This window comes from Pteropus medius, unplaced genomic scaffold, assembly GCF_902729225.1.
Source record: "Pteropus medius unplaced genomic scaffold, Ma_sr-lr_union100, whole genome shotgun sequence".
In the NCBI taxonomy this organism is placed as follows: Eukaryota; Metazoa; Chordata; class Mammalia; order Chiroptera; family Pteropodidae; genus Pteropus; species Pteropus medius.
In genome coordinates, this window is record NW_024343732.1 from 593,135 (window position 1) to 615,089 (window position 21,955).

At 51.8% G+C, this 21,955-nt stretch overlaps 1 protein-coding gene and 1 pseudogene across 1 annotated transcript; both read left to right on the forward strand.

Annotated features, from left to right (window-relative positions):
- Window positions 1-2,631: 2,631 nt before the first annotated feature.
- On the forward strand, window positions 2,632-21,848 carry RAB8A (RAB8A, member RAS oncogene family). Its single transcript, XM_039867702.1, has 8 exons — window positions 2,632-2,995; window positions 7,532-7,592; window positions 9,480-9,540; window positions 13,041-13,118; window positions 14,622-14,711; window positions 15,322-15,387; window positions 16,751-16,801; window positions 20,525-21,848. The coding sequence occupies exons 1-8, from the start codon at window positions 2,785-2,787 to the stop codon at window positions 20,615-20,617; spliced, it is 711 nt and encodes a 236-aa protein (XP_039723636.1). The 5' UTR covers window positions 2,632-2,784; the 3' UTR covers window positions 20,618-21,848.
- Window positions 19,149-19,267, forward strand: LOC120606689 (uncharacterized; annotated as a pseudogene).
- Window positions 21,849-21,955: the final 107 nt, after the last annotated feature.

Genomic DNA, 21,955 nt, shown 5'->3' on the forward strand with positions numbered 1-21,955 from the left:
CTTCATGATATAAGGATTATGATCTCTTTCTTACAGGGTGAGAACACTTTGCCTCAGTAACTAAGGCTCTTGTCCTTTGTTATCTCCAATCCTGCTGAGCCAGGCTGTGAAGAATGAGTAGGATTTTAATAGATGAGAAGGGAGCAGGAAAGATGGTCCCTGTTGCTTGAGTCAGGAAAGCACCAGGCCTGGGTAAGGTTTTCTGTATGTTGCAGAGATAAAGGAAAGAAATAGGAAAGCTGGAAGATAGGCTGGGTCCGTGTTGATGAGAGCCTGAATTTAATTTGGTCAGGAATGAAGAGCCATCGACATTGGGAAAATCCATTTAGCATTCACTTTTAAGAAGGACTAGAATAGGGTAGGCTAGCGGCAGGAAGACCAGTTAGGAAAGTGTTTCCATTAATCCAGGGAGGTGCTGGCCATGGAATAAGGAAGAAGTGGTCTGAAAGAAGTTACCTTCAGAGTTAGCAGATGTGATGGCAGAGAAAGATGACAGCAGTTTCACTACCTGAATTGCTTTGGCATTTGCCTCAAGGTCTAACCTGAGGGAAGTGGGTAGGGAATCAAAAAGAAATGAAAGCCTTTAAAAAAACACTGATGTAGTATGCAAACAACTTTTTGTTACCAAGTACAGTTGCAAACATTTCCTGCTATTCAACATTTAGCTGACACTGAGTTTGTTTAGGATGAGAATATCGACATAATTATAATCCCCTCCTCTAAATTCCCTACCATTACTAGATTGAGGTTCTTTCTACCTCCCCACCCCCATTGGACTGTAATCTAATCTCAGGGTACCATTTCAGTCATCCTTGTGCCTCAGCATTTAACACAAATGTTTAATGTTTAGTAAACTGACGTATCTTAGCTCTTGGGGAGTTTCCAAGTCCCATGAAGTGTGGGTGGGACACAAAATCTGAGTTTAGGACCAGGGTGTGAGGGCTTTATCTTGCCTATAGACCATGGCTGGATATGGGGTAAGTGCTTTAGAATGAACACTGCAGGATGGAATCTGGATTAGAGAATGATCACAAAGACCAATGGAGAGATGTGATGATCTGATGGGCAAGGGAAATAGAAGAGTAAGAATTAAGGGCTATTTAGAACCTTGAGAACCAAGGTGTGAGGGATGAAAGAAAAGTCTCAAAGACAATTTCAGTTGCAGCCAGATGGTAATTCAGGACAAGCTAGTGTGAGAAGATGACGAGGTCAGTTGTAGACATGCTGAATTTGAAATATCTGACAAATCCAAATGCAGAGGCCAAGGAAGTAGTTGGACGTGGAGGGATGGGTGCCGGACGGGTTCTCTAAGAAGTGAGAATCACCAGCGTGGGGATACTAGAAGCCACAGGAAGTAAGTTCACTCTAAAGTTTGAATAGAGACGGGAAGAACCATGGGGAACACGGACGCTTAGGGGACAAGCAGAAGCCCCCAAAAGACTGCAAAAGAATCTGAGAAGCAGCACCCAGAGAAGGGGAGGTGTAGGTGGCAAGTGAAGAAAGGGGCAAATAAAATGAGAGTGCCAAGAAAAAGAATTGCCAGGATATGTGGTCAATAGCATCAAATACCAAGGAGGCTGAAACCTACGACGTGGTCTATGGTTCTAGCTGAAGCTTTTCCTAAACAGATTAACGGAATGGGCTGAAGTGGAAGGGAGGGGAGCCTCAGAACTATCTTGGAACAGCCTGGGCCAGCCTCTAGGTGTCTGATGGCCCAGAGGGTTTGGCCCATCTCTAAGAAGCAGGAAACTGTGATCAAGACATTGGCCTCTGAAGCTTGTTGGTCTGAATTCGAAACCCAACTTCCCACTTCGGTGTCTGGGAAAGTTTACTTTAGACTCTCTGGCCTCGGTTTTCTCACTATAAATCGTGGTTAAACAGTAATACCTACCTCAGTGGGACTAAATATTTTGTGTTTTTTTTTTTTTTTCTGAGTGTTGACACCACTGGCGGGCACATAACCAATGTTCCTAAATGTTACTTGTAATTCTCACTATCCTAACTCCCTCGGCTGGTTCCAAGCCACTGAGGGCTGAGTGGGTTGGTACAGGCGAGGTTCCAGGGTAAGAACTGAAGGCAGAAAGTGGTCTAGACAACCTATAATTAGGTCCGAGGACGTGTTCTGAATCGTCTCGGCGCACGCAGGTGGTGGGGTCAGTTGTATCTGGGTATCTAAATAGGTCCCCAAGTCGGCGTTGAAATCCCGGAGATCGTTTTGGGGGAACCTCGCTTCCACTGTGACGAGTCCCCTACGCTCCTTTCCTCTTCTCCTTACCCAGGCCTGACGCGGAGGCCTCTTGACGATACCACCAAAAGCACAGCGCCTTCCCGCGCTCGCGCTGGCGGATACTGAGCCTGCGTGGCCGAGAGGCGGGCACCACACACTCCAAGCGCGTGCGCCCTCTGCTGGCGCCTAACGGACTCCCCGGCGCGCGTGCGCACGCTGCTCAGATCCCGCCCCCGGGCTGCGGGCGCGCGGAGCCGTTGGCGTCGCTCCTCGCGCTCCACCTCCCCTCGGGTGGCGGGGCGGGACCTCCCCAGAGTCAGAGGAAGAAGGCGGGGACACGGGGTGCACGCCCCCTGCCCTGGTCTTCATTTGAAGCCCCTCTACTCCTTACAGCTGGCCAATCGTAGCCCGCCCTGTCCCGAGCCTCGGCCAATGAACTGCGCTCATGGGCCGCTTCCGGCTCCGCTCCCCGTTCGCCCCTTCCCCAGGTCTCCCCGCGACGGGCGGGGCGCGGGGTCGGGCGTAGGCCTCGGTGACGCGCCGTGGGCGGGGAGCCAATGGGAGGCGGAATGGGCGCTGATGGACGGGGGCAGCAACCAGTGGCGAGGCGCTGGCTGCACTTCCCGTCGGGGAGAGAGTGTAATATGGCGAAGACCTACGATTACCTGTTCAAGCTGCTGCTGATCGGGGACTCGGGGGTGGGGAAGACCTGTGTCCTGTTCCGCTTCTCCGAGGACGCCTTCAACTCCACTTTCATCTCCACCATAGGTAGCTGGGCCGGGGAGCGGCCGGGGTCGCCGGAGGCCGAGGCTGGGCGCGTCCTTGAGGGACTGGGGCTGAGGGAGCAGCGGGGTTGGACGGACCCAGGAATCTGAGAGGGTCGAGAGGGTCGGAGGGGACAAGAGCAGCCACCTTCACCGGAGTTCGGGGTTCCTGGGCCATCTGGGGGAAACCAAGTGCCCATTTTTCAGATCAGGAGACTGAGGCCCCAATCCTCAGTCGCTCTTCAGGGACTATATGTCCTGGGCTCAGGTCTTGGCGCCTGTCATCTCGTTCTGTCCTCACAGCAGCCCTTGAAGCTATTTTGGGGGTCGTCGTCTTGCAGAAGTGAAACAGACACGGGAAATTGACCGTGGGAAAAGGCCCGTGACATCTGACCTTACTGAGAATTTACTGTGTGCCAGACGCTATATGTGTATTATTACACTTCAGTTCTTTGTGTTAGGTCTTTGTGAGCCCATCTCACAGATGAGGAACTTGAGGCTCAGGGAGGGTTGAACTTGCCCAAGGACATACAGTCTGCAGGTGGCAGAGATAGGATTTGAAACCATGTGTATCTTACCCCCAAACTTAAGGCGCAGCTATCTCAGAAAGTGGGAGCACAGGACAAGCAAAGCAGATCCACCTTGGAGCCGGGACTCTAATCCAGACCTCTCCTGCCTTTTTCCTCAGGAATAATCAGGGCTTAAGCTCCTCCTTGACCCTGTTTCCCCCATGGGTGAATATCCTGTAGAAGGAATGGTGAGAGGAAGTCCAGAACCTTTCTCTGCCCTGCCTTCCATCCCACTTGAGGGTCACAGCAGTGGCAAGTGACAACAGCCTTCCCAGGGACTTGTCATCCTCAAAGAGGTGCCAGATAAAAGCTTCAGTGGGAAACCAGAATCAGTTGCTGCCACAGACCTCCCTGACTTCCCTATCGCGAGGCCCAGACAAGGCCCAGGACACTGGTTGTCACTTTGCAGAACAGCCTTTCCCGCAAGACCAGCCCACATTGTGGTTGAACAGAATTGGCTTGTTGCTTTTCAGTTCTGACTGCCACAAAAGTGGAGCTGACTTTTCTCCACGCCACAGAAACAGCTCTTGCGCACGTGAAAGGTTCGGCCTGAGAGTAACACCGATCTATGCAGCTTTGCTCTTTGCTCTGCAGTGGGGAAGTGGGAAAACTGTTGCCAAGCCCAGGAATTGATTCTGAATGGAGAAAATCTAGGGAACAGGCTCTGCCTTACCCCTGTGTAAGTTGAACCCCATGAAGTTATCTCCTGAACTCTATGATGAGCTGCTGACTGCCCTTCAGGAGCTGCACTTTGCAAAACAATGAGGTGCCAGGTGCAAAGTAGAAGACATCGTCATGCCTGATTTCCAGCCGTTGTTCACCCTTGAACAGTCACTTCACCTTTCTGAGCCCTGTTTCTTTAGTTTAGGAGTGGCGCTCTCTGCTTTGCCCAGTGCCTTAGGTGGTTGAGGAACAGAACTGTGTAAGGAACAGGAGGTTGTCACCACTGCCAGGGGCCATCTAGAGAAAGCAGAATGGCTCCTGTAATAATAGCATTCCTCCCCAGGGCACAGGTGATTCTGATTCCTTCCCCTACCCAACTCCAAGGTCAAACTTTTGGATAACCCTGTGTCTCCACCAATCAGGAAATGATGTTAACACTTGGCAGGCTATGGGTCTCAACTCACATCTCAGTTTCTCGGCATCAGGATCTTCCTGTTCAGCACAAGTACTAGTGGGATCAATTCAAGGCTGAGTTTTTGGTTTGATTTCTGATTCTTGACTCTAAAATTCAGACTGGCATTTAGGGCTCCAAGGAGGCTGGCCTCCACTTGCAGAATAGGACATGACTTGGACAAGGTCACCTAGGGAGGTGAAGGTGGCACTTGAACCCAGGATCCCTCCCACCCACGTCGTATTGGTCTCATAACACTTGTAGCCTTCCTGCAGGCCTCTGTCTTCTAGGAAAGTTTAATTCACCTTGACTTTAAAGTTATAGCCTCATAACTCTTAGGTCTTGTAAAGTTTACATTTCCTAATTAAATTTGGTATGTTAATGAAATTCCAAAGGAGAACAGGGCAGAGTGATGTTGTGGGGCTCTGCTGATTGAATGGTGCTTTTTGATTTCATAGGTCCCTGGGGATATGTGACAGGAGGTAGAGGATGATTTAGGAAGAGGAGACACTCGGTTGCTTTGTCCTGAAATACAACTTAATGCATAAAGAGGATTCTCCATTGGCACTGAGTGTGCCTCTGGGTTTTCTTTATAGATCAGGGATTAAGTGGCTGTTCATTTTCTGCCCGGGTTATGTTTTGCCAAAGCCTGTTTCTATAAGCTCTATTGATTGTTTGTGGTGTGAACTTGGCCTTGTGGCTCCCAGAATTGGTTTTCTCCAGCCTGGCTTGGCGCTCACCGCTTCCTCAGGGCCCCATTCATTCATTCCTTCAGGGGGATGGGTGACGTAGGTGAAAGCGCTTTGTAAACCATGCATCACCACGTAGATCCCGTTGCTCTTAATTCTTTCATTTAGCCATCTTTCCCTGATGCCTGCTGTGTGCCAGTTTTCCACCTTGGTATAGGGGCTGCAGAGATGACTCCAATGAATCAGGGAAGCAGAATTGTAACAAGGCCTGTAGCAAAATGTGTTTGCATGACTGGGCAGTTGGCTTCTAGAAAATAGATATTCAGCCCCTGCCATGCTTAGTCACTGGATATGTGACCGTAAAACTTCTGAGTCCCTGCCCTCCTGGAGCTTATGGTCTAGTGGGCACAATTCAAGTGCAGCCTTATATTCTTTGTGGTCTCCAGGACAGCTCCTGAGGCAGGCAGGGACAGAATTAGCATCGCCATCATGGGTTCTGAGGGATCAAGCTAAGCCTGAGCCTCAAGCACAACAGTGATTTAGAACAAAACCCCAGGGGCACAGCCTGAGTTTGGCTGTATTCTCTTCACACAGGCCATTCTGATCAAGTTTTGCTCCTAACATTCATGGAGCAAGTAACCAAATAGACAATGTCAGGGGAAAGTGCATGAAGAAGAAAAAGCAGGTAGAGGGAAAGAATGAAGATGGCAAGGAGGAGGTGACTTGAACCAGGGACCTGAGTAAAGTGAGGTGAGAGCCAGGTGACCATGAAAGAAAAGAACATTCCAAGAGCAGGAAGAGCAAGCATGAAAGCCTGAGGCCGGAGCGTGCTTGAGATGGTTAGGAAACAACCATGTGGACAAGGTGGCCAAGGCATGGCCAGAGGGTGGGGCATGAGCTGTAGGTGCTGACAGTTGACCAGATTAGGCAGGACCGTGGAGCACACAGGCAGTTGTTTTCACTTTATTCTGGGGCCGAGGAGATGGTGGGAAGCCATGGGAAGGTGTTTTGAGTTTTATTGAGATGTGATTCACAAGCCATATAACCTATGCATTTAAAGTGTGCAATTTGGTGGCTTTGAATATATTCATAGAGTTGTGAAACTATCACTACCATTGATTCTAGAACGTTTTCATTATGCCAAAAAGAAACTGCAAACCCCTTAGTTATACCACCCCACCCCACCATCCCATCTCATTCCTCCTGCAGCCCCTGGAAACTGCTAATCTTTTTGTCTCTCTGGATTTGCTTGTTCTAGACAGTTCATGTAAATGGAATCATACACGTTATTGCCTTTTGTGTCTGGCTTCTCTCACTCAGCATGATGTTTTCAAGGTTCATCCATGTTGTAGCGTATGTCAGTGCTTCATTCCTTTTCACGGCTGAATAATACTCCATGGTATCCACATTTTGTTTATCCATTCATCCGCTGATGGGCACACTGAAAGGTCTGGAACAGAGGTTAGCTTTGTGACATGGTTGAGTGTGTGTTTTGGAAGCGTGGGGAGGGGACTGAGGGAGCAATCGTGGAAGCGTGGAGAGCAGCTCTGGAGGCTGAGAGGTCACTCTGGTCCTGGGGAAAGGGACTAAAACTGGTGGCTGGGAGAGGGGAGAGAGGAGAGTGGGGTCAGGAAGGCTTCTTGGGAGGTGACCTTCGAGCAGCTCTTAGAGAGAAGTTTGCCAGGCTGACAGGTGGGCAAGGTGGGAAGGAATAGTATGTGCAAAGCCGGAGGCCTACCTGCATCAGCGGCGTCTTGAGGCCTAGCGTCCTGTGTGCTTGGAGGGCCAGGGCAGGGTGGCGGGAAGCGTGGCTTTCTGGCCTGCAAAGAGCTCTGCTGGGCCCACTCCGTGAGGGTGCCTCTTGGGGTGGGGAGAGAGCAAAGCTTTGGCACCTGAGCTACCTAGGTTTGCCCATCAGCTCCGCCACCTTCACTCCAGGCAGCTCCTGTCTGCCCTCTGAGCCTCAGCTTCCCCTTCCATGAGAAGAGAACGTTTTCCAGGTCACTCCAGATTTGTTGTGCAGATTCCAAGATCCCACATGCCCAGTGCCAGCCAGGTGCTCCATAAACCATGGCAGCTGTAACCTGCACATGTTGGCAGCACCCTCCTCAGACACAGCTTGGGAAATGGGGCTGACAGTGATGTGTCTTTTTTTTTCTTTTTTTCAGGAATTGACTTTAAAATTAGGACTATAGAGCTTGATGGCAAGAGAATTAAACTACAGATATGGTAAGAGTCACTGCCTTCATCGGTGCCTTCACCTAGCGAGTGCTTGAGCAGAAGCCCCTGGTGCCCTCTCCCCGTCCCCATGACCACAGCCTCCATCTTTTTGTGCCTTGCCCAGATACTTTCAGAAGCCCAGGAACTATGCTGTGCTAGCTGCTAGGACCTAGAGTCTGTGTCAATACCTTCCAGGGACGTAGCTACAAGTCCTCAGCTCATTGTTTTGATGAGGGCACAGCCTGGGTCTGGGCTTTAGAGTGGCCTACTCCTATTAAACTTGGAGAGGGCCCTTTGAGCCTGGCGGTGGTGGCTGCCAGGACGGTGAGATGCCCCAGCTGGCATTTCCTTCTGAGCCTGTCAGCTCGCTGAGGAAGACCGACATCGCTTCCTCTTTTCTCTCCTGGGGCAGCCCAGGCCTCACTTCCTAACATGCAGACCTGAAACCCCAGAACCGAAAATAAGCTGAGGCAAGCCCAGTGATGAGACTCGTTTCCATTTTGCTCACCTGGGGCTAGCTTCTGTGCTACATAAAATTGGAGAAGTGTGAGTCCCTGACACTGATGCTAACTGGTCTGCAGCCCACGGCTCTGGAGCTCAGGCTGAGCTCAGACGGTCAGATGTAGGGGAGTCCCGCCCTACAGCCACATCACTTGCAAGGAAGCATGAGCCCCGAGCGAAATAGAGAAGTCGTATTTGGGAGGATAGCACCATCCCTCCCATCCAGGCAAGCACCTGTAGGTGTGAGTGAGAGGGAGCACCATGAGATGGGCTGCAAAGCCACCCACTTCCCACTGCAGCTGACCCCCCCAAGTCTTAGAGCATGAGCATCATCCCAGTTTGCTTCTTGGGCCTCCTCAACTTCAGTGGTGTTCACTTCTGAATCTGATTTCAGAACCAAAATCTGAATGAGGCCTAATGCCTTGTCCATCCTACGGAGCTCCCAGTCAGTCGGCTCTGGCTGCCTGGGAGCTCTGTAGGATGGACAAGGCATATAAATTACTGCCTTGTAAGTTACAAACCACACAAGTTCCTCCACTTCCAATCTTGGCTCCCCAGTAGCCTCGGTGCCCAAGTCCAAAGTGACACTGTACCAGCGAGCAGTTTCTCTTTCCTTTCCTCCTGTCTTCCTGCTCTTGCTCTTAGTCTCAGTGGGGTTAGAGACTTTTAAAACTCTTCTGGACTAGGCCATGGTTGAGAATAAAATGATCGTAACTATGAATATTGCCTGCTATTGGTGTTAGAAAGGCACCTTATCTTCAAGTGAGGCATTCTGTACAGTCCAGACTTGCAGAACCCTCCCAGTGCAGAGTTGCAGGAAGAGCCCTGGGCCCGGAAACAAAAGATATGGCCCTGCTGCCAATCTGTTCAGTCACCTTTAAGCCAAGCACTGACTACCCTTTGTGCTAGGAGCTAGGCTGGGCATGGACCTGTTTTACCCAGGTGTCCCCTCCATACCAAGGAAGGACTTTCCCCCTGGCCTCCACCAATGGCATAAAAGTGCTTCCTGAGTCCTTGCTGAAGTCACCAGCTCAGCCCACCAGTGAGAACTGTGTTCCCATGCCACATGACCATCCCCTTCTACATGTGTGACCTCAGAACTTTACAAATAATAACGTCTGACTGTGGCTCTTCTGTGACCCAGAAACTCCAGGGAGAATCCCCAGGAAGAGGGTGGATTTGTCGTGTCCCCAGCTAGGAGCCATCAGTAGGTACTCGACCTGTCTGAGCCACATTTTTCTTTTCTGTAAGAATAAGGAGAGTAGGGGATGCTGCCGACAGCAGGACAACGAATCAGAGATGACCCGTGAGAAAGCGGCGTGTCCATCCCAAGTAGATGCCCCTCGTTCCCACTGTTATGGTGTTGCTAATATCCCTTCTACTTCTTGGCTTTAGGGACACAGCTGGCCAGGAACGGTTTCGGACGATCACAACAGCCTACTACAGGGGCGCGATGGTATGGATTGGTGCTTTTGTTTTTAAGTCAAAATGAACATCACTGCTTGGATACCGAAACCTGGCCGTTTCTGAGGAGCCTTGTGCTCTGGCTCCTCGGGGAGTCTTTGGTCTTGGGTTAGTTTTAGGAAAGGGCTGTGTGCTTCTCCCCCACATACATACATCGCCTTCTGGCTTTAGAGACAATGCAGGGTTTAAGGAAACCTCATTCTTTGGGGATGAAGGAAGACACAGGAAGCCAGTTCTTCCAGGTGAGGTCAGTGAAATCAGAGATGGCATGCCCCAACACTTAGGAGCATTCACATGGCCTGCGTCAGTCTCTGTGGAATTTGCTACCGAAAAGTTGAAGATGGTCCAGGATCTTACTTGTTCTGGGCTGTTGGCTGTTAACATTTGTTGTGTGGGCCTGAGGCAGGGTGACGTGATCGGGAGACTGGTTCGTTATCCCTCAAATATTTTTACTGAGCGCCTTCTCCAGGCCAGGCTTGAACTAGATGCAGAGGGAGACCTAAAACAGGTCAAAGCCTGCCCTTGAGGGCCCCGAGCAGATCATGCATGTGTGAGGTATATGTAAAGTGGGCCGCTTAGGCCAGAGGGAGTAGACACAGACTCCCCAGGACCTGGCTCAGCACCCCTGGTCACCCTCTGAGCTCCGTCTCTTTATTTGGAAGGTGGAACAGAGAACAGGACTATATTCCAAGCACCCGGGAAGATAGATGGTCATCTCCCCGTTTCCAGATCCCACCCCACCCTGCCCTTTCCATGGCACACCCCATCATTTAACTGTAGAGACACCTGTTTTCTCCACTAGGCCATAAGGTTTGTGAGGCCAGGACCACATCTTGGTTACTGCCACATGCCCTGTGCCTGGGACTGTGCTAGAAGTATGTGGTAGGAACTCAGGAAATGCTGGTGGACGGCAGAAATGAATGGAGACATTAAGTATTTAGTGACCCACACGGCGTCTGAAACATAATAGAAACTCAATCACAAGGGTTGCAACCTTAGCGCTCCTCATTAAAATTAATTTACTAATTTTCTCTTCATCTTGCTGTGCTCTGGTGAGGCGGGGCGCTTAGGGCACTGGAGTCCTGGGGGAGCTTCTGCTATGTGGCCTCAGGTAGACCCCATCTCTCTCTCCCTCCTAGCCTAAATGTACCCCCCCACACACACACCCCATTCACCAAGCACTTCTGTGTGCCAGAGAATCATGGGGGTGAGGGTGTGTGACAACACCAGGTTTTGGCCAAAATCCAGACACCCCTGAGCTTGGGTGCCACAGTTATCCCCATCACACAGACGAGGAAGCTGAAGCTCAGTGCCATTCCACACCCGGCTTAAGTTCACGCAGAGGGTACACATCTGGGTTCGTCCTAGCGGGCTCTCTCCAGTGCCCATATCTTCAGCCCACTCCTGACCAGGTTGGACTGAGCCATCTGTAAGATCTTGTTCAGTCCCAAGACGATTGTGGCTTGTGGTCCTCCTAGACCTGCACTGACCCATTTAGAAGACACTAGCTATTTGAATTTAAGTCAGTTAAAATAGGAAATTCAGCCCCACAGTCTCACCAACTGCATTTCAGGTGCCCCAGAGCTGTGTGTGGCCATCAGTGACCTCACAGGACAGTGCAGAGAACATTGCCATCATCATCATCTCTGTCTGTGTGGTACTAAACCGTGGGGTCTCAAATATGAGAGCATTTGATGTCTGGTCTCCCCTTCTGAGCTGAGAAACGGCTATGGGAGCTGTGCCCAGATGGGGGCCGAGAAATGATCACTGGGAACCCTGAAGAGAGTTTCAGGGAGGACCTGGAATAGGTGACACTATGTTTTCTAGGTACTTCTGCTCTTTCCTGATAGAGAGCTCTATCCACTGCCCCACCCCCATAAGTAAAAATCTAGGACCTTTGAATCTTGGCACATGCTGCCACTTTAGTGGTGACAGTGGGAATCCTAGGCCATCAGAGGGGCCAGTCCCTAGATAAAGGGGTGAAAGGCAGTCCTGTGGCATCTTGCCCCTGGTCGCGGGAGGGCAGCTGCTAAGCAGAGGCCCTATGTTTGACTAATGGAGTCTGCCCACCAGTGTTCTCTGCTCGTGCTGGCCTTGGCCGGAGTGAGGCAGACATCATGGCCACTGAAACCTCTGAGGCCTCCTGTCAGCAGTCTTTATTAAGTCTCCCCAGGAGACCCCTGAATGAGGGCCCCAGATGGCGTATTTTTGAGGGATTGTGGCCATGGCAGGTTGTAAAGCCACCACGCGTATCCTTAGGGTCACAGTGGGGATTTGGAAGTGCTGTGGTGTTCTTGCCCTGTCTCCATGGTGTTGTCACACATCCTCACCCCTGTGATTCTCTGCCCAGCGCACACGGCCCATGTTCTTACTCTGCAAACTCAGGCAAACCTCAGCGACAAGGTCTCAGCCACACCAGAGGTTGTGGACAAAGGGCTGGGCTGCAAGAGTGGGTGGCGTGAGGGAATGGAGTAAGCTACACCTGGGCAAGATGGCTGGGGCCGTGTGCCTTAGAGCCCAGGTGCTGGGCCGCACAGGGAGCTTGCAGTGGTGCTGTAGGTGGACTCACTGTGGGCACCCCTCAAGATTCTAGGGGTGGCCCTGAGCATTGCTTGGTCCTAAGGGGGCCCAGGGAGGTTCCCTACAGGAGCCAGTGTCATCAGCTCCTCCAGGGTTAGCCCCACCTGGCCTTGCCTCTGAAAGGTCACTTCTCTCTGTACCTCAGTTAACTCTCTAACAAACGGTGGTATTTGCCTCTCACAGTGATAGTAAGATCATGGGCTCAGGTGGAGGCAGAGTCACTCTGCAGCACTCTCGGGACCCAGGGTCCATACCCCAATGCTCACATATTGGTTATGGAACCACAGAGGCCTCAGTGTTGCAGAGTGGGGATGGTGGGACCACCTGACCTGGGCCTGTGAGGCTTCAAGGAGACCCCACTGGAATGCCTGGCATACAGTAAGTGCCAGACGAGGGACAGGCTAGGGCACCCAGAGGAAGCAGCACTGGCCAAGCCCAGGAAGCGACTTGGGCCAGGACGGGGGGTGAGTGAGGGTGTGGAAGAAGCTAAGCACAGCCGAGGGTTGATGTTGGGGGGAAGCACAGCGGGCGCCAGGGCCGTGGAACACAGCGTCCAAGTCGGGGATCTGCAGGACATGAGACTGGGAGGTTGGCAGGACCCAGGGCTGCCAGGGCGTGTGGGCCGTATTTATCCTGCCTGCAGTGGGGAGCCAGCAAGGCCATTGTCAGCATGGGTGTGGTGGGGCCTGGTCTGTGGGATGAAAGGTCACCTCAGTGGCTGAGGGGGCAGTACTGGAGCCTGGGAGACCAGGGAGAGGCTGGCGCTGGAGCCCAGCAAAAGAAGAGCCCCAGGGATGGAGAGGGGGAAGTTCGGGGAGGGGTGTTATGTCCAGGTCCCATGACCCCCGTGCACTGAGCTCCCCCTCAGAGAGCTCACAGCTTGTCTAGAGCATGTCTCTGTCTCCTCCTCAGGGCATCATGCTGGTCTACGACATCACCAATGAGAAGTCCTTTGACAACATCCGGAACTGGATTCGGAACATTGAGGAGGTAAAGCTTGCAGGCCCCATTTACACACAAGAATGTCCCACCTGTCTTCTCCTTGGTCCTCACCCTGGAGCCCCCTGGTTTACAGATGAGGTCACTGAGGCACAGAGACACCCACAAGGAATTTGCCCACGATCACGTAGCTAGGGACACAGCTGGAGCGGAGACTGAAACCCAGGTGGTTGGCCCTGGAGACCACGCTGACCTGGCCTCGTCACAGAGTGGCTCTGAGAGCCCATTTCCCCGGCTGGGCTGTTGGGTTTGGCAATGTCTTGGTTGAAAGAGAGGTGATACTCAAGCTCTTGGTCACCGTGAACATTTGGTGCTTTCTAGAAAAGGAAGGTTTTAGAATTGGCATAACCCTTGTATTTGGAGGGCGTGGTGAGAAGCTGTGCCAGGTGTACTTTGAGCCACAGTAGAGTGGGGTGTGAGCTGGTGTGAGGTCCCCGTATTCAGGGCAGCAGCACTTGTACTACAGCTGGCTATGAAGAGACCTTGAACCCTGGAGGCGGGGGAGGTGGCCAGTTCCACCCCCCATCCCCAAGCCCGTGTCATCACCTTCCTGCTCCCCAAAGAGCTTACTTCACCCCCAACGCCTTCCTGGATGATGGAGCTTGCAGCTTTTGGTGACTCACCAGGTGGGGCATCGGGTCTGAGGTGCGGCCAGAGGACTTTCCCCTCCTGGGCAGCCACGGCATGTCACTCACCGTTGGCCCAAGGATTATAGGCAGTAGCACCGGGCCACCTCCCTGATGGCCCTAAATTTGCTGGCAGAGGGCTGCACCTGGCTGAAGAGGAGGAACTGCCCACTTTCATGGTGTCTTTGTGGAAGCTCTGTTTCTGGCCAACAGGCAAGAGGGCCCTCCAGCTGGTAGGAGGTTAGGCACAGAGCCATGCAGGGCATTTCAGTGAGAACAGGTAGGAGCTACAGGAAGAAGAAGGTCCTGTCTGGTGCCAGAGGCCTTCAGGAAGCCAGGGCCACTGCACTGAGACAGGGCAGATAGGACAAAGGCACCATTTTCAGGTGTGAGGGCAAAGTTAAGTGAATGCCAAGGGATGGCAAAGAACCCAGGCTTGTCACCACCCCAGGCACGGCCCATTTTCGGAGCCCAAAAAGAGTGAGCTGGAGCAAGGCAGGAGCTTCCAGGACAGGAGCCTGGGAAGGAAAGAGTGAGGTGAGTTGGGGAACCTCCCATAGACCTCACCAGGATCCCAGGGACAGACCCAGGAGCCTGTGTGACGCAGAACGTAGAGAAGCCATCTTCAGCAGCCAGAATGTGTGTGCTTGGGCATAGAAGCAGCCAGAACCCTGGGCTTGATCCTGGCGTTGGCTGCGTGACATCGAACAGGCCACTCAGCCTCTCTGAGCTTCAGCCAGTCATCTGCACAGGGGGTGTACTTAGCAATCCTGACTCCACCACTCTGATTTTGGGGGTCAGGCTGCGAACTGGCCTGTGGGCCACCCTGACCAGCTTCTCACCTCCCCTGTGTGCTCCCTCCCCCCAGCATGCTTCTGCAGACGTCGAAAAGATGATACTTGGGAACAAGTGTGACGTGAACGACAAGAGACAAGTGTCCAAGGAACGGGGAGAGAAGGTGAGCATGATGGCTAACTTAGGCCTGGTGCTGCCAGGCACCTCAGGGCAGAGGGACCTCAGGATTTGGGGGTTCCCTGCATGAAGGCCATCCCTGCCCCGCCCCACAGGGCCCCCTAATTGCTCACTGATGAGAAGACCAGCTTTGGGGAAGAACCCCTTAGAATCTTCATGAACATAAGGTGACCCACCATCCTTGCTTGTCCAAGACTGAGGGTCTTGGGATGAGGGACTTTGCCAGGCAAACAGGAACAAGTCACTTGCCCAGTGAGGCACGTGCATGGGAAGAGAGAGTGGGAAACACGCCCCGCGGGCTTCAGGCTAAAGACTGCGAGCATGGAAGGCTTCTAGGCCATCTTCTATGGGTTCCTACCTGATGCCTCAGCAGACCCATTGAGGCCACAGGGAGCAGAGGATAAAACCGTGGTTTGAGCCAGGCCTTCTCCACCCGCTTGCCAGGGACAGTTGCCACCTGCTGTCCACGGGTGACTTGGAATAAATCCACAGCCCTGGGCCCTTCCCCCATCACTGTTCCCCCTTTAGGGTGCTTCCTGGGGGTCAGGGGCACCTGGTGGCTGACATGTGCACATGTGTGTCTCCCTTCCTCGCAGCTGGCCCTGGACTATGGAATTAAGTTCATGGAGACCAGCGCGAAAGCCAACATCAACGTGGAGAACGTGAGTCCCAGGCCCACAGCATCGGCCCCTTCGGCCTGAGGGTCTGGCTGCACCCTCCAGAGAGGCTCTGCCACAGGGACTGGCCACAGGCTCTGGGCTGCCCTATCTGCCATTTGTCCAAGGGGCACTTCCTGGGCAGGGCTGTGTGTGAGGCCCCGGTGGCCCAGGGGTAAATTGCCCCCGTATTCTGATGTCAGCAGGTTTGGCCCCCAGTTAGACACCTAGGACATTGTCTCACTGGCTCTCAGGGAGCCCTGGGAAGCAGGCAGGTTTTGCAGATGTTGAAACTGAGTCTCAGAGAGTCCCAGCTGGCTGCTACCCAGGCCCAGCTCCACGTTGGTGCTCTTGGCCATGCCACCCACACAGACAGGTCCTAGTCACGAGGCCAGATGGAGTAGGGAGTGCTGACCAAGCCTTGGTTCAGGCTGCCCTCTCCTCCCCATAGGTGATGCCAGCCTTGCAGCCAACCCACCTTCCCCTCCATCCTACCGCCCCAGTTATCTTTCCAAAACAGATTATCCATGTTGCCCCTGGCCTTAACCCCTTACTCTTAGCTCAAGAGGTCCTCTTTAGCCAGCCCCAACTGATTTGTGCCACACACAGATCAGGCCTTGCCCACCACTGTCCATGCCAGGCCACCTCTAAGCCTTTGCTTACAGTCTCTTCCCTCACAGCCCCCTTTTCCATCAGGGCCCGGCCTAAGTGGCCCCTCCCCAAGGGAGCCTCGACCATTCCCAGACCCTTAGGCCTACTGCTTTGGATCCCCAGCACCCTAAGCCCCACTCCATGACAGAACTTTTTGTGTCACCTGGGTGTTTGCTAAAAGAATAGATGAGGGAAGGGAGGAAAGGGTGAAGAGGCTGTGACAGAAGCAGCAGCGTGGGATCAGGCCAGCTCGAGCCTCTGCCATCCCTAAAAGGACCTTTTCACCCCACTCTGGCCTTTCCACACCTCTTCGCTTGGCAAGAACCCAAAATGAAACTTGTTTGGCCAAAGAGTCGCTTGTCTCTCTCTGCTCTGTCCCCCACCATCAAAAAAGGGGCAAAGCGGGCAGACAGGAGTGAGGGATGGGTTCTCTTCCTGGATCCTTCCATATTGGTTGTTTAACCACTGGGCACCTTGGGACAAGTCACTTAGCCCCTCTGAGCCTCAGTTTTCTCCCTGACTAGTCAAGGGTGATCCCACCTGCCAGGGTTGTGGGCTCCAGGGAAGTGGTGGTCTTGGTGGGCAGGGGTGGGAGATAGGGCTGGACAGGTGAGACCCTTGCCCACCCCGCTGTCCCATTCCACACGGGCGCTGAGGAACCAGCGGGTACCCATCTGCTTTCCACTGCTGGAATGCTAACAACATCCTTATTCCACAGGCATTTTTCACTCTTGCCAGAGACATCAAAGCAAAAATGGACAAAAAATTGGTGAGTATGCTTCCTGACCCCCACATGGTTCCCTCTTGGAGCCTGCCATCTTCTGCCTCAGTGGTGTGACACAGCCCTGGGCAGATCCTGCGTTTCAGGGCCCAGCTGAACCCAGCAGGGCATGGCTGGGAAGAGGGAAGAGGTAGCAGATGTAGTAGGGGCATCAGCCACTGGACACACTCATTTGTTTCGTTCTTCTTCATGGCCCCGAGCTGCTCAGCTCCACGCTGTACCCAGGCAGACAAGGCCCTGCCTGCTGAACACACAAGCAGACAGGGGACACACGGCCTTTTCCATCTCATTCTGAAGATGATGGCAACGAGCAGCGCCCGTCTGAGTCTGGCAGGTTGATAGCCATTTTTCTTCTCCAGCCGCAGACTCTGCAGATTGTGATGGCTCTGTGACCTTCAGTGGGTCCCAGGGCTGAGACCTCCGGATGTCCTGCCCAAATCCCTCCCGTCCACCCTTTCATTCATTTCTAGCTTTTTTGCTCACCACACAAGCATTTCATAGTTCCTAGCACTCAGCATAACTTGTGCTTTCTCAGTCCAGTCTGAAGGCTCAACCTAACTTCAGGTGCGTTTAGCACTCAAACACTATTGTGTCACCCGGGAGCTTCAGTTCCAGTGGCCACTCTCTCCCGGCCAGGTGACCCTCCCCGTTGCCTGATACAAGAGAATAAAGCGTTCCATTTGTGGTGCACTTTATGTCTCGTCACACAAGAATACACATAAAACACAAAACACCATTTAAGTAGTTCACACCTAATTAAAACGAATATGTTTTCATAATTCTAAGATACCGTGAATTGAATCGTAAGGCACAAGATTGATTTAATAGCAACTTTTTGACCCAAATGGGAAACAGTCCATGGAAACTAATGTAGTTTTCTTAAAGAAATTTTCTTAAAATTGTGATTTTCTTAACGATTCTTTTCTCTTCGGTATAATGGTAAAAGTTTTATTCTTAACAATCCTTCTGACTCACTTTTGCCCACTGGCAATTGCACTGAGCATCACGGTGACACTTGGCCTGCGTTTTTGATACTGCCCTGTTGATGGCCTCCAGGATGTGCCACATCTTTCCAGGGCACAGATTACAAAGCGCTTGTGCTCAGCCAAAATCCTTGTGATTTTGCTTTTTCTTAACTGAATTGCACATCACTGACAGTTAAGTTCCTACCCATTTCCTACCACCTTTGTTTATATTCAGAGTTGCAGCCGCATACCATTTCATGTTGATCTTTTTTTTAAATTGAAATATAACCAGCAAACAACATTATGTAAGTTTGAGGTGTACAATGTTGGTTTGATACATTAATATATTGTAATATGATTATCGTGGTAGCATTAGCTGACAACTCTCATGTCACGTAATTTATCATTATTTTTGTGTTGAGAACAATTAAGGTCTAGTCTCATCAACTTTGAAATTTATAATATTATTGACTATCATCACAGTGCGCTTCATTAGATTCCCAGGAGTTCTTTATCTACCAATTGCAAGTTCATGTCTGTCTTTTCCATCACTGTTAGAGCCAGCTCTGCCTAACCCCCATCTTCTCTCTCGGAAACGTCACAGAAAGCTGGGCTCTGCCGATGCCCACCCCACCTCCGGACCTCTGGCGTTCTTCCGCTCAGTACCACCCAGTGCTTCTCACTGAGTGCAGACTCCACATCGCCATGCCAGGCCGTCTGGGCCTCATGCTCTGGCTGCTGCCACCCTTCTTCCTTGTCACTTTGTAGTTTCCTTGTCGCCCCCTGTGATGCAGCCAATGCTTTTCTTGTTCTTGGAGCACCCCATGTTGGTTTGGGCTTTTCCTCCACCTGGGGTCCTACCCCCTCATTAGTTTCTTCAGGCTGCAGTCACTTGTTCTTGTAACGAACGTAGCAGCTTACACCATACACCCTCATTATCTTACTGTCTTGGGGGTCAGGAGTCCAAAATGGGGCCCACGGGGCTCGAAGCAAAGTGTCAGTAGTGCTGCATTCATATCTGGAGGCCACAGGGAAGAATCCGTTTCCTTCCCTGTCCAGCATCATTGAAGCCAGAGCCACTCTGCATCTTTCTGACCCTGTTCCATCGTCACCTCTTTCCCTTGGACCACAACTAAGAAGGTTTCTCTGCCTTTAAGGATTCACAAGATTAGATGGGGCCCACCTGGATGATCCAGCATGCTCTCCCCATCTCACCTTAGTCACATCTGCAAAGTCCCGCCTGCCACGTCAGGTACCATATTCAGCAAGTTCCAGAGATTAGGACATGGATGTCTTTGAGGGTGTTTCTGCTGATCACACACCTGGACTGTCCCAGGCTTCACGAGGTCTCTGTTCAGACATCACCATCAGTCTGTGGCCATGCCACCCTGAACAAGCCCAATCTCGTCTGATCTCGGAAGTTAAGCAGGGTTGGGCCTGGTTAGTATTTGGATGGGAGACAACCTAGGAAGACCACGTGCTGTAGGTATAAAAAAAATGTAAAAAAATAAGAGATTGTAAACTGACAAGGTCCTTGCAATCTGTGAGGTCAACCAAGGGTTGCCTCACCTAAAAAAGAAAAGAAAGGCGGTAATTATAAAAAACAAAACAAAACAAAACACACATCACCTTCAAATCACACGTCCTCCCTTCTCCCTGCCTTTTCTTTCCTTCCTCACCGCCAGGAAAGCATCGCATGTTTGTTTACCTGCATGACTTCTGGCTCCCCCTTCCAGTGGGAGCTTCCCAGGGCAGGGGCTCTTGTCCACAACTGTGAGCCTGGCGACCACATAGGAGTTGACCTTAACGCCACCATAAGTGTTACTGTTAAATCAGGTTTTGCCTAAGAGCTGCAAAATGAGAAGGAATTAGTCAAAGCAAAGGGAGCTGAACCTTTCCCAACAGGACGACGTGGGAGAAAGTAGGATTTACGTTCCCAGGGTCTGTAAGATCACAGAGGCTCCAAATGCTGGACGACATATTTGGGGCAGACCTCCAAACGGGGTGGTTGAGGGGCACTGGTGTGTTTTCAGTAAGGTTTGAGTGGATAAGGCTAGAGTTGAGGGTTTGTACCACCCGCAGCAGGGTGGAAGGTGGGCTGGGCGTGAGGTGGTAAGCCAGGCCTCAGTACAGTGACGTGGAAACCAGCCGGGTGTGAGTGCCATTAGGTCTTTAAGCCCAGCAGCCCCAGCCCTCAAATCCCAATAGTCTTTCTGCTGCCCCTTGGCTGCCTCGCTGGTAGGTGCTAAGCACAGAGGGGTAGAAAGGAGGAGAGAAGGGTGTGTGAATAGAGAGAAGGAAGTAGGGGAAAGAGCAAGATGGGTAAGTGAATAAGTGATTGAAAGAATGAATGATGGTTGGAAGGGTGGGTGAGTACTAGATGAAAAGTATATCTGGGTTTGTGAAAGGTGAATTGTCAGTTGGAAAGGACAGTTGGATAGATGGATGATGGAGGGAGATGATTGGATGGAAAGGAATGGATAAGTGTATGATTGGTAGGAAGGGGATGGGTAGATGTTTGGGAGGTGATGGATGGATGGTTAGAAGAAAGGGACTATACAGGTGGATGGTTAGCTTGAGGAAGGAAGGAAGAAGATAAATGGATGGTCGGTTGAAGGTGATGGATGAGAGGGGAAGGATAAACCTGCAGATGGTTGATTGATTGGTTCCTTGATTGGCTGACTGGTTGGTTAAGACATAGTGTTGATGCTCAGCCATAATCTCAGAAAACCTCTTGTGATTTCAGGAAGGCAATAGCCCCCAAGGGAGCAACCAGGGAGTCAAAATCACACCAGACCAGCAGAAGAAGACCAGCTTTTTCCGATGTGTTCTTCTGTGAGGAACACCGCCTTACTCTGAGCCTTGCTCAGCCGAGCTGACTGTGCCTGTCCTGAGTGAGCACCTCACTCAGCCGGGGCCCTCCCCCCTCCAACGTTCCCGCTGTGGCCACTGGGCCCATGGCCTCTGGGCCCACGGCCGCTGGGCCTGCGGCCACCAGAACACAATTGAGAAATCGTTTATTTTAGTAACTGTCTGATCTTTTTCAAGTTTGGAGATGGAATAAGTTAAGAATTTGGTATTTTTCCTGTGACATCCGCCGAACTGGCCCACACATCGTGAACCTAAAGAGAAAGATGAGACGACGTGACCAACATGACCGTCAGTAGCGACCAATGTGGAGGGCCTCCACCTCTGGGGTGTGGCACAACTAAGACCCCACCAGAAAGCCCATCTACGTCCCCCACCGCAGAAGCGAGGTCCTCAAAGGCCAGTGATGGTTCCAGGAGTGGCTAGCTCCGTACCCTCAGTGAGGTGACCCACAGCAGACCTGGGAAGCATCCGCTGACATAGCTGACGCCTGCTTTCACCTTTCCTCTCAGTTTTGGACAAGTGACAAAAAACATTGTTTCTTCTCCACCCGCCCCCCACTTTTTGACTCTCAAACCAAAGGGAAGCACAAATGAAGGAAATCCTGTGTAAAGCGTTCAGCCGCGGAGGGGCCTTTCCTGTCCACAGCCAGGCCTCGTGCGTGGTCAGCGGGCCTCTCAGCAGTCCCAGTCTGATCACTGGGGGGGCACCGCGTGTCAACGGGTGACCCCGAAAATGCAACCACACACTGTCCACCTGTGATTGGGGTGTCAGCCTTGGCCCCCAAACTGTTCCTACCCTTCTTTGTCCTTCCACAGTCTCCAAATTGGATGTTCTTTCTAGCTGAGATTTTTATTTTTCCAGATCTGTAGTGCCATGAAGTGATTTTGTCTTTGATTTCCAGCAGCAGACCCAGGTGATGGGACACGTGCACACCTGTGGCTGGATGGGGCCAAGAGCTCAGAGTGTCCCCAACAGTAGACCGACCACAGAGCTGTCTAGGCTGGCTTTTAACTGCTGTCACTGGTTTTGTTCTGACAGCTCTGCCTTCCCAGAGTGCAATTGGGACCAGATCACCAGGTCCAAGGGGTGTTCAGGGAGCCTTTTTCTTTTTCTTACCCCTCCCCGCAAAGTGCTATCAACCCAAGCCATTGGCGTCATAATTTTTTCTTTTTTGAATTAAAACCAACATACCAGCCATAGTCTGTTCTCTCCTGAAATCTCTTAATATGCTCTGTTTACATCAGTAAACATACTTAAAGAAAACAAATTGAAGCTTATGTTAAAGTTCACAGATTTTCACGTCCAC